General features: G+C 43.9%; 1 protein-coding gene across 1 annotated transcript in view; it reads right to left on the reverse strand.

The window, feature by feature from the left end:
• CPXM2 (carboxypeptidase X, M14 family member 2) overlaps nt 1–14,853 on the reverse strand; it is a 140,175-nt gene that overhangs the window by 79,909 nt on the left and 45,413 nt on the right. The window contains exon 4 of the mRNA XM_008048351.2: nt 11,912–12,051. Coding sequence (XP_008046542.1) covers nt 11,912–12,051 — 140 coding nt within the window. The remainder of the gene's footprint in view (nt 1–11,911; nt 12,052–14,853) is intronic.

Raw genomic sequence — 14,853 nt, forward strand, 5'->3', positions numbered from 1 at the left:
GCTACTCGGAAGGCTGAGGCGGAAGGATCACTGGAGCCCAGCAGGTCGAGGCTGCGGTGGCCAGGAGCGGCCACTGCACTCCAGTCTGGGAAACAGAGTGAGACTTCAACTCAAAAAAAAAAAAAAAAAAAAAAAAAGCATAAACAGTACTATGAGCAAAAAAGAATATCTGAATAAATGGAAAAGCCAACTCCATGTTCTTAGAGACCAGACACTGATCTCTGGAAAGCCAGTTCTTTTTCAATTAACCTCTCAAGTTAAGGCAATCCTCTAAAAAGATGAACAGAAATTCTTCTTGTATGTAATTTGGATTGTATTAAAAAGTTCATATGAAAAAGAATATAGTAAGAATAATCAGAAAACTTCTTAAAGTAATGAGGAAGAACTAAGTCTATGAGATGATAAAACAACACATCCTGTTTGGTAACTACCGCAGTGTGGTTCTAGCAAATAAAGACAGAGGAATGGAATAGAATTAAAGAATCCAAAAGTGAATCCCACAAAAGACAGGAATTGAGGGTATCACGTGGGTGGCACCTCCATTGGAGAATCTATGCTTTCCATAGTAAATAATGTTGGGACATCCAGGTGGACACTTGAGAAAAAAAGGGTTTGATATATTACATATACCCTGCACTAAAATAAATTTCAGACAGTTCAAAGATTTCAATGTAAACACTGAAATAATAAAAGCACTAGAAGAAAATATGGAAAAATTACTTGTATGTTTAGAAGGAGTAAGGCCTTTCTAAGTATGCCATCAACCTCACAAGACTAATTGTGATAATCATACAAACATTCAACATTTTGTACAAAAAAGGTGCTCTAAGCAAAGTGACAAGAGAGGAAATAACTGAGGCAAATGTGAGTAGCTCAAATCTCACAAGAGAGAGAGATAATCTCCCCAAATCCTTGCAGGCAACCACCATCAGCCACAGCAAAGACAATCAGACATGGCAAATGGGCAAAGTCAATTGAGTAAAGGGACCACTAATAGCCCCCAACCCTCATTTGTGAATAGCACTAGGTGTTGCCCACCTTCACTCTCAAGTAAGAAAAGCACTGTAAACCCCTTCTCAGTCAGAAAAAAAAGAGTTCAAATCATGCTTTTTATTTTTAGGCCAATTCTCTGCTGGAACTGTGAGGAAGCTGGCGGCTTCCTCTTCCTGTCCATCACCTCCAGACAGAGCTGCGTTCCAGCAGCCCCGCAGGCTCAAATCTTGCCTGAGAGGTTGAATTAAAACTTTGGGCAGGACCGCTGATCCCAAGAGGTCTGAGCTTGCCTTAGTAGCTTCGGGAAAAAAATATGCTGAAAAAGATTATCTGTTGTCTACACTAAGTATGGACATACACAACACTCAGAATCTGAGTGTGTACTCATCTTTCTCCCTCCCTCTCCCCTTCTCCCCTATCCTCCTCCTCCTCTCTCTCTCTCTCTCTCTCTCTCTCTCTCTCTCTCTCTCTGTCTCTCTCTCCTGGAACTATAATCACACCATTAAATGGTTCTGCCACATTCGTAGTACAGCCAAATGTTGAACACTGTGTGAAACATCAGCCTGTGGATTTATTGAATTCTTCACTGTAGGCTGGTTACCATGGCTTTTCGAGAATTCAGACCATAGGAGGGAATGTTATAAACTTAGAAATATTATCTATTTTCCATTGCCTCCAGTATAAATGTCTACCAAGGAAAGATGGGAGAAAAGGCCACTTTTGGGGCCGAGTCACAATAAATTTGGGCACAGAGCACAGCAGTTCCCAGTTCAGGAGCTCTAGTGCAGAAAACTAAAAGAAGGTACTTACCACCCCCAAGTTTGGAAAAGTCACTTGAGAGACCTGGAAAAAGAGAACCAAAGAAATGGTGCCCCACCTCTGTCCAATGTCCAGCAGGCACTGCCTGCAGCTAGGAACTCCAACATGCGTGAGCAGACATCAGAGCGTGAGGCTGGGGGCGGCTGACCAGGCCACTGCAGGATTTCCGTGGGCACTGAGCACTTCTTTTGTGGGCACTATTAGTATTCTATTGCTGCTGCACACTTAGTGGTTTAAACAACACACATTTACTCTCTTACAGTTCTGGAGGTCAGAAGTCCTAACATCAAGGTGTCACAGGGCTGCATTCCTGTGGAGGATGTAGGAGACAGTCTGTGTCCTCGTCTTTTCCAGCTTCCAGAGGCAACTGCAGGCCTTGCTTATGGCCCTATTCTTCTTCTTCTTCAAAGTCAGTCACATCCAAGTCCTTCTCGGGCCTTCATCTGTTTTTTTCTTCCACTTCCTGCTTCCAAATTTAAGGACCCTGAGATGACACTGGGCCCACCCAGATAATCCAGAGAAATCTCTCTACTTTAACGTCAGGCAATGAGCAACTCAATTCCATCTGCAACCTTAGTCTGCTTTGCCATGTACCATACTCACAGATTCCAGGGATTAAGATGTTGATATATTTGGAGCTAAACTGCCAGATAAGCCCCTTCCTTCTTAAAAACAAAAATTTGTATCACATGTTATGACTACAATGGTATAAAAATGAAAATATTGACATTTCTTCCTAAAGCATTTTATTCAACCTGAAAGTTCTTTTTTTTCCCCTTCTGGTTTCAAAAGAAATTAAACACTTTCATGGCTTCCTAAAAGTTACAAGGCCCCAAGCACCATGTCTCCTGTATCTGAGGGGTACAATGGCCCTGGGGCAGCCATGCAATGGCCCCTGGCCCCAGGTTCAGATGAAGGACACATAAGTGCATTCACAGAGCCTATGGAGACATCTGCACTTGTACAAGCCTCACGATGGAGCAGAAAGAACGGTATTTCACTATGAGGCTCAGGAGGTGCCGTGGTTTGAATATGTGTACCTCCAAAATTCGTATGTTGGAACCAAATCCCTAATGTGACAGCATTAAGAGGTGGGACTTTGGGGAAGTGATTAAGTAATGTGTGCTTAGCCCTCATGCATGGAGCCGTGCCCTCCTAAGAAGTTGAATGGAGCACCTGAGTGCCCTTTGGTCCTTACTGCCAGGTGAGGACACAGCATTTGCTCCCTTCTGAGAATGCAGCAATAAGGTGCCATCTTGGAAGCAGAGAGTCACCCTAAGCAGGCACCTTATCTGCCAGTGCCTTGATCTTAGACTACCCAGCTTCTAGAACTGTGAGAAATAAATGTATATTATTTATAAGTTACCCAGTTTCAGGTGTTCGTGTTATAGCAGCCTAAACAGACCAGGACAGAGAGTTGAACAATGTTTCTCCTAGAATTTGCCTCAGCTTCCTAATCCAGAAACTAGAAAAAACAAACAAATAAAAAAAACCCAATGTTTCTTAGACTTTCTAAACTTCAGGTTCCCCATCTATACAACGGGACAAGAAAGGGACCTACCTGTCCACCACAGGAGATAACACAAGCCAAGCGCTTAGCAGCCCTGGTCTGGGAAACCATCATGTTTTTATTTAAAGAAAGTTCTTGCCAGATGAATGTATTCCAACAAATGCAGATGTGTCTCAGGAGTGTTTTCATAAAATGTCAGAGGCTACTTCTTCACCATAACATGATTTCGTGGCAAAGTCTGTCCTGGGAACCTCTGGAGGCACTGGGGGTCCTGGCGGTCCTGGCTGTTTGAATGAATGGTGAGACAAGACTTGGGGAGGATGCTCAGGGGCGAGTGGAGGTGAAACGGGACCGCCTCATAAATAAGACCAGCTGCAGCATATCGAGTCTGTGCTACATGTCCAGAGTGTACTCAGGGCTCTCCAAAGGCATCTCATTGCACTCACAGCAAGCTGAGAAAGTGAGGTATCTCTTCTTCTTCCAGCCCAGGACCCTGAGGCTTGGAAGGGCACACACCTACTCAAGGTCAGTAGCAGCTGCTTCCCAGTTCAGGACTCTAAGACGACACAGCACAAACAAGGCCATCAGAGAACCCAGAATGTGGACCGAACTTTCCAAGAGACAGAGCACATTTTGGCTAGACTGGAGAAAAGAAAAAAGGATGGGGGAGAGGGAACCCCTGGCATGTAAGCAGGACCCTCCACAAAAGGGAAGGAGTCCTAAGAAAACAGCAGCAACAGTAGACTCTTAAAACCACTCACCATGCGCCAAGGACTATCCTAACTGTTTGATGTAAATTAACTCATTGATTCTCCCCAGCAATTCTGTGTGGTAGCTATTAATACATCTCCATTTTTCAAATGAAGAAACTAAGGCACAGAAAGACTTGAAAACACGACCAAGCACATGCAGCTAAATTTCAGTCTCACTCCAGAGTCTGCACTCTCTGACACTGGGTGAGAAGCTGGTCATCAGAGAAGGTTGGACAGCAAAGGATCAGCTGCATCCTAGTAGGTTTCTTCCCCATGGTTTATGCACTAAAGGGCTCCCTACACTAGGCGGGCTCTGGACTGGCAAGGGTTGTCCAGCCTCCAGAGAACAGAGGGTCGGGAGGTTAAGTGCTATGCAGGGCTCTAACCTAGCATTGGAGATTCAGGGACAAACAACCTGGCCTGCTCCCAGAAGCTGCATCGGTGCAAGTAAAGACAAATAACAGGTGGTCAAATGAAGCCAAGAGAGGACGCAGAGCGAGGGAGAGTGGGTTGTAGAAGGTGCCCTGAAAGCCTCTGAATGTGAAGAGGGTTAAGCCTTCAGGCAGAGGGAACAGCAAGTTCAAAGGCTTTGAGGCAGAAGCATGCTTGGGACATTTGTGGACTAAAAAAGGAAGCTCCTGGGTGCAATGAGCAAAAGGAGTAATGGAGTGGGAGCCAGTCCCCACAGGGAACTGTGGGTTCCTACAGTGTGGGAGATTTGACCTCTCCGGATCTCATGTTGAAATCTGATCCACAGTGTTAGAGGTGGAACCTAGTGGGAGGCGACTGGGTCATGGGGGGGCGGATCCCTCGTGAATGACTTGGTGCCATTGTGAATGACTTGGTACCATTCTTGACATAATGTGTGAGTTCTCACTCTGTCAGTTCCTCTGACAGCTGGTTGTTAAAAAGAGCCTGGTACCTTCCTCTCCTCCATTTCACTTCTTCTTTCACCATGTGATGGATCTGTGTACACGCTGGCTCCCTTTTGCTTTCCTCCACGAGCAGAGGCAGCACGAGGGCTTCACAAGGAGCAGATGCTGGTGTTACGCGTCTTACACTGTCTGCAGAATCTTGAGCCAAATAAATCTCTTTTCTTTAGAAATTACCCAGTCTTAGGTACTCCTTTATTGCCACATGACAGAGACTAAGACATGGGTCAAGGGCAGGGGCATTACAGTAAGAGGGCCTCCCCACCAGGAAACAGAAGAAAGAAAAAGGCAGGGGTGTACACAGCCACCATCTGGAAGGTTTCCTGGGGAGTCACAAGCAGGAAAAAAGAAACCTTGAATAAAACAGGGTAGAAGTTTTCTACCCAGGAATGAACTCTAAAATGGTTTCCATTTTAGAGATTTCATCATCTGAGATTTCACTCATTAGTCATTGACACCCAGAAAGCCAAGTATGAGCCATGTAGCCGTTTGTGAGAGCTTTGTTTAATTTCAAATAACTGCCCCCACATTATTGAAATTTAGCATAAAATTCAGAAACAATCGCATGCCTGGTCTTCTACTTGAACCTGAAGATGTTTTCACTAAAACCTTCCTATTTCACACCAAACTCTACAGTTCAGAAACTGACAGTTTTCAAAGAGGTTAGACAGGAGTTTGGAAACGTTTCTCTCCCCAGCCCCCTGTGGATGCCAAACATTTCTTTTCACCATTAAGCGAAAAGACACAGTGTGACATGTTCTGAAAACACACGCTCTCTTTCTCCCAAGAAGACGAGTGAATGATTTATGAAGCCAGTCTCCCTCTGAGCTCTGCTTCCTGAGCTCCTGGTCCAGCCTGCACCCTTTCTTCCACCCTCAGCTGCTGTGCAGGGCCAGGCCCACTGGGAGGTACAAGGGAACAGCAGACCAGATACAGTGGAAGAGAAACAGGACGCAGTTGGATGCTTCGTACCATGGAAATGGGAACCTTGACCAAAGAGGGTGGTTTAAAAGGTTTCAGCTTGTCCCCTGTCCTGAACCGTCTCCCAGCTGCATCTTTCTTTGCCTCTGCGGCATCTCACCTTCATTTCTTCTTCTTTCTTCTGCAACTGCCTCATCTCCTCTCCTGACCCATGGTCCAGCTTGTCCTGGAAATGCTCCCAACAGGGAAAGTGCAGAAGGGCCTGCCTGCAGCCTCAAGATGCCCGGATGTCTGCTCCCCTCGAACGTTCCACTCGCTCCACTCTCCACCTCAACTCCTTGCACCCTGAGCCCAGGCATCAACTCCACTGCCCCATGGGATTCTCAAACAGGCCACTGCTCTCCCCCACCCAGCGCCTATCACTTCTGAAGCCTCATCTCTTCCCCGGGCTCTGGAATCTGCCCTCCGCTTCCAGGGAATCAGTCCTCTGGCTCGACTTCCCTCCTGCACCATCAGCCCTGGATCTCAGCCTCACAGTCCTTCACTTATGATGCAATTGTCCCAACAGCACCCGCAACGACGCCCTTGTCCCGGATCTCCTCCAGCTGCAACTGCTGCTGACTCTACCATTCCCTAGTGGACACACTGCCAAGAATGCCCAATGGGATGATGACAATTTCATGTGCTCCTGATGTCCGGTGAACCCCCTCTGCAACTGGAGGAAGAACGTCCCCATCCTTTGTCTCAGAGTGGGTCTTACACTCTCTAAGTTTCCGATCTCTAAACCTTTTCCTCTCTTCTTCTCTGCAGAGGCTCGACTCCTCCCTCACCAAGAATGGAAAGTCCTCTGAGGTGAAGGCTCTGAACCCACCTAGGTATTTGCTCCCCCACCGTCACTATCTCAGAGCATAAGAGATCCTCCTCCCTCCCCCCGTGGCAGACCCCAGGGACCAGACCTCTCAGCCACCAGCTCCTTATTTTCCCTGTAACTGGATTCTCTCCCTGGTCAAAGTACACCGGTGTCTTCCCAAGAAGCAAGGAAAAGGATTCGCCTTTCATTTGTCATTTTTTTCCTTCTGACTTCTGGTAGCCTGCCGGCTTCTTTCCTTCACCCTCAGAATCTTCCAAAGAAGCTGACACTCAGAATCCTTGCTAAGACTTTTCACTGTCAAACAAGCAAGCTTCTTAGGGTTCAGGGCTGAGTTTCCCCCATCCTTGTGTTCTTGGGCACAAAGCCTGGCTCACAACTGAAACCCCATTCATCTTCCTCTAATTAGCCTAAGTACCTTTTACAAATGTAGCCACCCAGTCAACCTTCCTCTGCCCTCACCCTATAAACTCATTAATCACATTGCTGCCTTACTCTAAGAACAAACTTACAGACTCTCAAGAGATACAGAGAATCGTTTTGTCTCTTAAACCGTTGAAATTTAAAAGATTTGGTTATTTTAAATTGCCTGGGTTTTTTCCAAGTCATTAGAAGCATCTGTTCACCTCAAAGGGAATAATTAACTTTTCAATCAACACATTGCTTCTAATTGTCACACTCATATATGGAATATAATTTCTGTCATTGGGGAAATAAAAGATTGGGTTTTATTAGTGTACTAACAGTTCACTAAGTTGCAATGCAGTGGGGAAGAATAATTTATAATTATAGAAAATATAAATTATTCAGTATCATTAAGTAATTACATTTTACTACTTTCTAGCAGCATGAATTATTTGGAAAATTATTGAAATTGGAATTGTGGATTTGACATCAACTTAGTTATGAACTCGTCTCAGGACTGTGGTGGCTAAGCCTCATGACCTCACAATGTCATCCTTCCCAGCTGCATCCCAGGTCTAATGACAGCTCTCCTGTTCCCACCTCAGGTCAGCATGTACTTTGCTGATCCCAGCAGACTCGTTAAGACACAGGATTCGTCCACTGGACTGAAAACTCCCTGCAGGCAGGGTCATTTCTTGCTCACTTTTATATCTCTAAGTGCTAGTATAGAGCACTCAATAAACATCCTATGAATGAATTAATAAACATATAGAGAATGCCTTATTCCTATACAGAATACGATGACAAATGTGCATTTTTAAATACCAACTATAAAAGTCCTATAAATGAAAAGTGTTAATAGTATTCTTAAATCTCTATTGTAATTCCAACTGTTAGAAAAGTCCTTCTGTATTTCAGCAACCAGATAGAAACTATTTGAACCCCTTCCCTTTCTAGTCTCAGACGTTACCAAGCAAAATGCATCACTCTGTGAGATTAGGGTATGTTCTGCACACTTAACTAGAAAAATCAAACTCTAATTCTAATTCTGCCATTGCTTGTCTTGGTTTCAATTCTAGATCTGGCTGCGACCCTGCAGGATTTGGAAAGGAGCAATGAGTGTTTGAAGGAGTGGGCAAGATTGTAACCTGCAAGGAGGCACCCTCGAGCTGTTTAGGAGGCTTTTCTACAGAGGTACTTTGATGAATTTGTCCTCCAGGGGTGTTCCTGTGAGGAGTCGGGGAGACCAGGCAGGCAACTCTCCCCCACCCCACCCATAAATTCACAAGGAGCAGCTTCACCTGTGTGCATTTTCGAAGCATTTCCAATAAATATTTTATTTGAGAGAAGAAATCTGCAGCTAAAAATAGAGCTTGAAAACACTATCCTAGATAAACCCAAAGAGGTATGGAGGAAAGTAGTTTCCACTTAGTGAGTATTTATTGTGGGCTGGGTCATTTTAAGACATTATAATATAATTTCAATGAACCCTCACCACAGCCTTATGCGATAGAGAACAGGTATCCCACTTTACAGAATAGAAAACTGAGGCTCAGAGAAGGGAAATCTCATAACCAACAAGGGCCAAGAGTCCTGATGTGATTCCAAAGCCAAAAATGTTCTAGAGCCTTCTATCTCTAGAAGTCTCTGTGACTCAACCTTCTCTTCCTGAGCCACGCCCCACCCTTACCTTTTAAGCCCACTCTCATTCATTGACTATCATAAATTAACTCATTACCATTCAGTACAAGTTAATCTTCATCAACTTTTTACTTCATAATGATACCTATTGATTAAAGAGCACTTCTTGCACATCTACTAGATGCTGGGTACTGAACGAGGTCCCAGGGATATAGACCAGCAGGGCATGGCTCTAACAACAGGGGAACCACAGACTAGTGGGAAGAAATATGGAAACCAATAAACGGAAATGTTAAAAATGGCACCATAGCTGTCTGTACTGGATGCAGTGTGGGGAACAGGTCATAGGGAGAGAGCAAGGGGATGATTACTGTCAGTATTTAATGATACCTATTTTTGACATATTTTCTAGAATAGAACCCAATGTCTCCAGCATGATTCATGCCTCTGGGAGAAAAGGGCTCAGGTACCAAAATGTATCCTCCTCATCCCATTTCGTCTTCCGTCCTTAGTGGAGACGGTACTATTCCAGGAAGTAAGACAACCCAAAACTCTTCAGATTTTGTTTCACTGTTCCTGAAGAATAATTTGACTTGAAATACATCTAGGCATTCAAAACTTGACTCATAAAAGTAATTCTATACCTTGCCATCTCTTTTAGATGTTTCTGTCCTAGCTAAGCCAAGGAAAGATAATGTTCTACTACAGTTTCTTACTTACCCCAAGCCCTCTTGTGTTTCTAGTTGAAATGGAAAGTGAACTCTATACTTGCTCTGATTCTCTAATTCAGTGATAATGATCCAATTCCTGGATCTCTAGTGACAGTGGTCAAACAGGTTGATATCCAAGTATCAAGGTAAAAAAATCCCTGTTCTCACCCCTCTGGATAATCTCAAACCAGTTTTTTTTTCTTCTTCTTTTTTCTCCTTATTTTAGTTTTCTTTTCTTTTTTTTTTTTTTCAGCAATCCAACTATTTCTGCCCCAAATTCTTGCTTTTCAGAATACAACCTGTGAAAACGACTATCATGATAATAAGTCACCGATGAGAACAAAATGCATACCATAGAGCAAAAATCAGCAACGAAAGCAAACAGAATATGACACACAAAATTGCACACATACCACAATGTTGTCAAAATGCACAAATTATCCTAGCTCTAGAAACTTATCTGAAGAACATAATTGAAATGAAGAAAACAGTATGAAAATGCTTTCTTGCAACATGATATATGGTCATAGAAAATTAGGACGGGGATGGAGGGGAGACTGAGTAAATTATAGGCCATTAAAAATGATCACTCTGAAGCCTGAGTAACAGCATAAAAATGTTACCGATGCCTTTAAGTTAAAAATAATGTAATTAAATGTGTAATATGATTGCAATATGGAAAAAAATACATGTGCATAAGGACTGTGGACTCACAGATAATGTTTTAAAATGTTGCCAGATGTTACAAAATTGTTATAATATTTTTTAAAAATGCAGAGGAAAATAGGTGATGAGTCATTGCCTGACAATTGTCACTGTGTAAGGAAGTCCCCTTTGCAGGGACAATGACAGGTGATTAAATGTGAGCACAGATGCCAGACTCATCTCTCTTATCCCAGTGGATTTATTAATTTTGAACTTTCCAGAAATTAAAATTAATCTAGTCATCAGATTAAAGTCTGGTTTCCCATGATTGCCAACAGGTATTAGTAAATGTCGAAAGATGCCAAGAAATGAATTTGAGAGTGTAGCATGGGTGGGGAGCAGTCTGTTGGCAGGAGGGTCTTAGCTGACAAGGACGGCAGTCCAGGTCCTAACATTCAAATGTGGGGCCTTTGTGGTCTTAGGTTCTCTGTGTAGGCAGAATTAGAGAAACTAGAAGATTCCCATTTAAATTCAGAAAGCACTTGAAGTCCTGTGACCCTGCTGTACCCACCCTCCACAAGCCCCCCAACGTATTGTCCACATGGCTGGAGCCCATAAAAACCCCCACAGTGCACCCCTGCATCATCTCTACAGCCAGTTCTGAGCTGAGATTGACAGTTTTTTAATATCTATTTTGTGTTTATTGTCACATAATGCACATAACATAAAATATACCATTTTAACCAATTTTAAGTGTACAGCTCTGTGGCATTAAATACATTCACACTGATTTGCCACCATCACCACCATCCATCTCCAGAACTTCTTGTCATCTCATAATGTACCTCTGTACCCAATAAACCCTGACTTCCCTCTCTCCCTTCCCCCTAACTCTTAGCAACACCCTTCTACCTTCTGTCTCTATGACTCTGATCATGCTAGGTCCTCATGTAAGTGGAACCATACAATATTTGTTCTTTTCTGATTGGCATATTTCATTGAGCACGTGTCCTCCAGTTCATCCATGTTGTAGCATGTATCAGAATTTCCTTCCTCTTTAAGACTGAATGATCTATTCCTATGTATACCTATACCATATGAGGCTGAAATCCTCTCTTGGAATTACCACCAGGTCACACTTTTCATTGACCCAGCCCTGACCCCAATCCCAATTCTGAGAAATGAACCCCCTCTCCTTCTCAGGTCTCACACTGCGTTATCCTTCACTTCTGTTTCTTTAGTAGGCCTTCATGTGGGAGCCTGCCTGGGTTTTCAGTCCTTCTTCCCAGAATCTGGATAATTAAGGTCCTCTACCCAGGACCATGTGCTCACTGCTTGTTCAGAGGTCCTAACCTGCGCCGTGTTCCGTCCACCAGTCAGCACACCGATATTTCGCCTTAAAGCCAAGATGGCAGCCACCTGCTTAAACTGCATGGATTTGACCACACCTTTGTCAACTTCACTTTACCTGCCAGGCAGGTGCTTCTCTCCCTCTCTGTGTAGTCTGGGGTGGTGAAGGTGTTCTAAGAGATGCACCTCTCCAAGAGAATCTGTGTCAACAGTGATTCCAGCACCCTGCCCACAGTCCTATTTTCTCCCCTTCTATTGTCCATCAGCAGATACCTCTCTGCAACTTTCCAGTGTTTGTCCAGACCTTCTTGGAACACTAGAACCAAGGCACAGGGTCCAGACAGCACAGGTCCAGGGACACTTACAGCCAGAGCGAGTTCCTTCCTTGAGTGATGACACCCGTGAATTTGGTCAGGCGCCGAGCGTCCACTTCGATCCACTGGTAGAGGTCATTCCTTCCCGCACACCATGCCCCATCATGAAAATCATTTTCATTAATACCCGCCTGGAAAGAGAAAAAGGGGTGCCCTTCAAAAATCTCTGAACTGAAGAAAATTAATGCACATCTTTTCTTGAGGCTGAGAGGAAGGGAGGGGTAGATAGGAGAAGAAAACAAGAAAGGTGATAAAAAAAATAATAATTGCACCCTGAACTCCTTATTCTAAATCATAAAAGGGAGTTACTTAGTATTATAAGTGGGAAACATTTCAATATGATAAGTCCTCTTTCTTCCCGGTGTGAAAGATGAAGTTTAATGAGTTCGCCTATTTATTACTCATTCATCTAATGCACATAAACTATCTCCCACATACCAGCCTACACATGCCAGGTGCTGGGGATACAAAGGTGAGTGGTTCTCTCCCAGAACCTCACCATCCAGGCAGGAAGAAGACACGAAAACAGATGAATTAGTAAACAGCGGGGACATGACTGTTTTGGGGAATATAAGCAAACCGCTGTAGGACCATTTAAGGACAGCCCAACTAACTTATTCTGGGACAGAAAGCCCAAAGACCAGAAGATATTTGTGTTGGTTGTTGAAGGGTCAGTTTGTCTAATGAGTATTTGTTTATTAGTGTTTAAGTCATTGATGTATTCAGTATCGACTACTATTACTAAAAAAATTATTTTATTTTTGTAGAGATGGGGGTCTTGCTATGTTGCCCAGGCTGGCCTCAAACTCCTAGGCTCATGCAATCCCCGGCCTCAGCCTCTGAAGTAACTGGGACTGCAGATGGACACCACCGTATCCAGCCCCCAAATTCTCCTGATCTGAATTTCCAAGGTAGGTAGTTTCTGCTCTAGAATTTCCCCAATATTATCACCATTAGGACATTCTCTAATGTCCCCCTGTCAAAAAAGGACATTTGAACCAGGTACAGCATCCTGACTTACTAAGACCTTTTCTGAATTAACCCTTTTGGGTATTCCACAAGGACATAATCAGAGGAGGAAAAAGTCTGAATGTTAAAAGTGATAAGCCCATCCATCTTCCCTATCTCTGAGCACGTTTCAGCTAAAAATCTAGGGACAGCCTTACTTTTAATGGGCAATGGAAACAGGAACATTAAGAGTCCAGCTATAAAAGATGAACAATTTGACCAAGGGATCCAGCAGCAAAACTCTATCCATCACTGTACCAGCTAACATCGCAACTAGGACAAAACTATAACGTGTGCCTTCCCAATCCACTCCTGAAACCATCTAAAGAAACTTGGAAAGCAAATGTCAGAGTACGAACTTATCACGGTCTTCTAAAAGAACTACCATCACAGATGACGATGAATTGAAGCCATCTGTCAACACCCTCCAGAAACTCTTGGTTAGCCAACACATCAGTGTCTGGACCCGGAGATGCTACGAGGTCACACCTTCTAACATCCTCAAGAAAGGTCACATTCTTCAAGTGTGTGTCACCAGGGCTTTAGTGTGTTCTGCCACAGTCTAATAATTCTAAAGAAGTGACAGTGCCTCTCTGTCAAGCAAGTCATCTTGGTTCCCAACTGTGCCAGCCAAGCAGGTCACGGGAGCAGCGTGAAGGCCATAATGACATAACCACCACCTTTTTGTTGTAGTTGTAGGCAGTTCTCCTCCTGGTGACAGAGACTGGCAACACATTCGTGGTCTGCAATATCACCATGCATCTTCTTTCAAGAAACCCTAAGATGCATACGAAGCACTTCATTTTTTGGTGTGGTTCCCTGTTTTGTAAGCAGCCGTGAGACTGGTGTTTAGAACAATTCCACGCATTTAGTACAACGAGCCTTCACCGTTCCTCCACTACACGTCAAGAACTGGCTTGGACAAGAGGAAGTATAACCGTGGGAAACATGCAGCCTTGTCCTCTTTGAGTCTACAATGGATAGGACTGGAGCTGCCACACAGTCACACAGTTGATCTTAAAGGAAAGCCCACACAGTGTGTTAGTGAGACATGTGTGCTCTGACATTTCACTGCCAGGGTGAGACATCACGGCCAGTTACACATTGCAAACTCAGGGGATGTACCTAAATGCTCTGCGCCTTAGTTTCCCCATCCGCTAAAGTGAGGCGATGACACTTTCTCCCTCTGAGTATTGACAATGCTCGTAACAGGGCCTGGCACACAACGAGAGTGGGCTCAAGAAACTAGCATGCCATAAATGTTAGTTATCAGAATATTTAAAACAATGAATATATGGTTATCACTCTTAAAGTATGAAAGCATGGATGCTTTAGGAATGATTTCAAGCTTTGCAAAATGTGAGGGAGTCATGATACTATTCCATTTCATTGCTGTCACGCTTTCTATACCTTTAATCATCCAGGAGAAGGTTATAAAATCTGAAGAAAGAGGAGACCCATAATTTAAAGTTCTTAGCAGGAGTCCATGTTGCCCCTCCAGAGGACATTTGTCAATATCACAACCAATGTTTTGGCTATCACAACTGGGGGGCAGGGGTGCTAATGGCATCTAGTGAGTATAGGCCAGAGATCCTACTCTGTGGGGCCAGAGGTCAGGATGGCCCCACAACAAAGAGTTGCCTGACCTTGGTCTAAGGCTAAGCAGTAAGAACAGAGCTGCCACATAGCCAGAGAAGTCTGCTCTGTAGAATCATGGAAACTAGAAGGAACTATAGTCATGCTATTCCACCAGAGTCTACTGACCAGGATTTGGAATTCAATATAAGACTCCTGGTTTCGCCAGCCTGGATATTTTCTTTCTGCTGCCAATCTCAGTTCTTTCTGAGCACACCAGACAGTCAATTAAACAGAGTGCAGTGTCAGGGGAATAGAGAGCCCTTCCCGAAGCAGATGACTCATTGGGA

The sequence above is a fragment of the Carlito syrichta genome, unplaced genomic scaffold (genome assembly GCF_000164805.1).
Source record: "Carlito syrichta isolate Samal-C Ts95f unplaced genomic scaffold, Tarsius_syrichta-2.0.1 Scaffold123370, whole genome shotgun sequence".
NCBI lineage: Eukaryota > Metazoa > Chordata > Mammalia > Primates > Tarsiidae > Carlito > Carlito syrichta.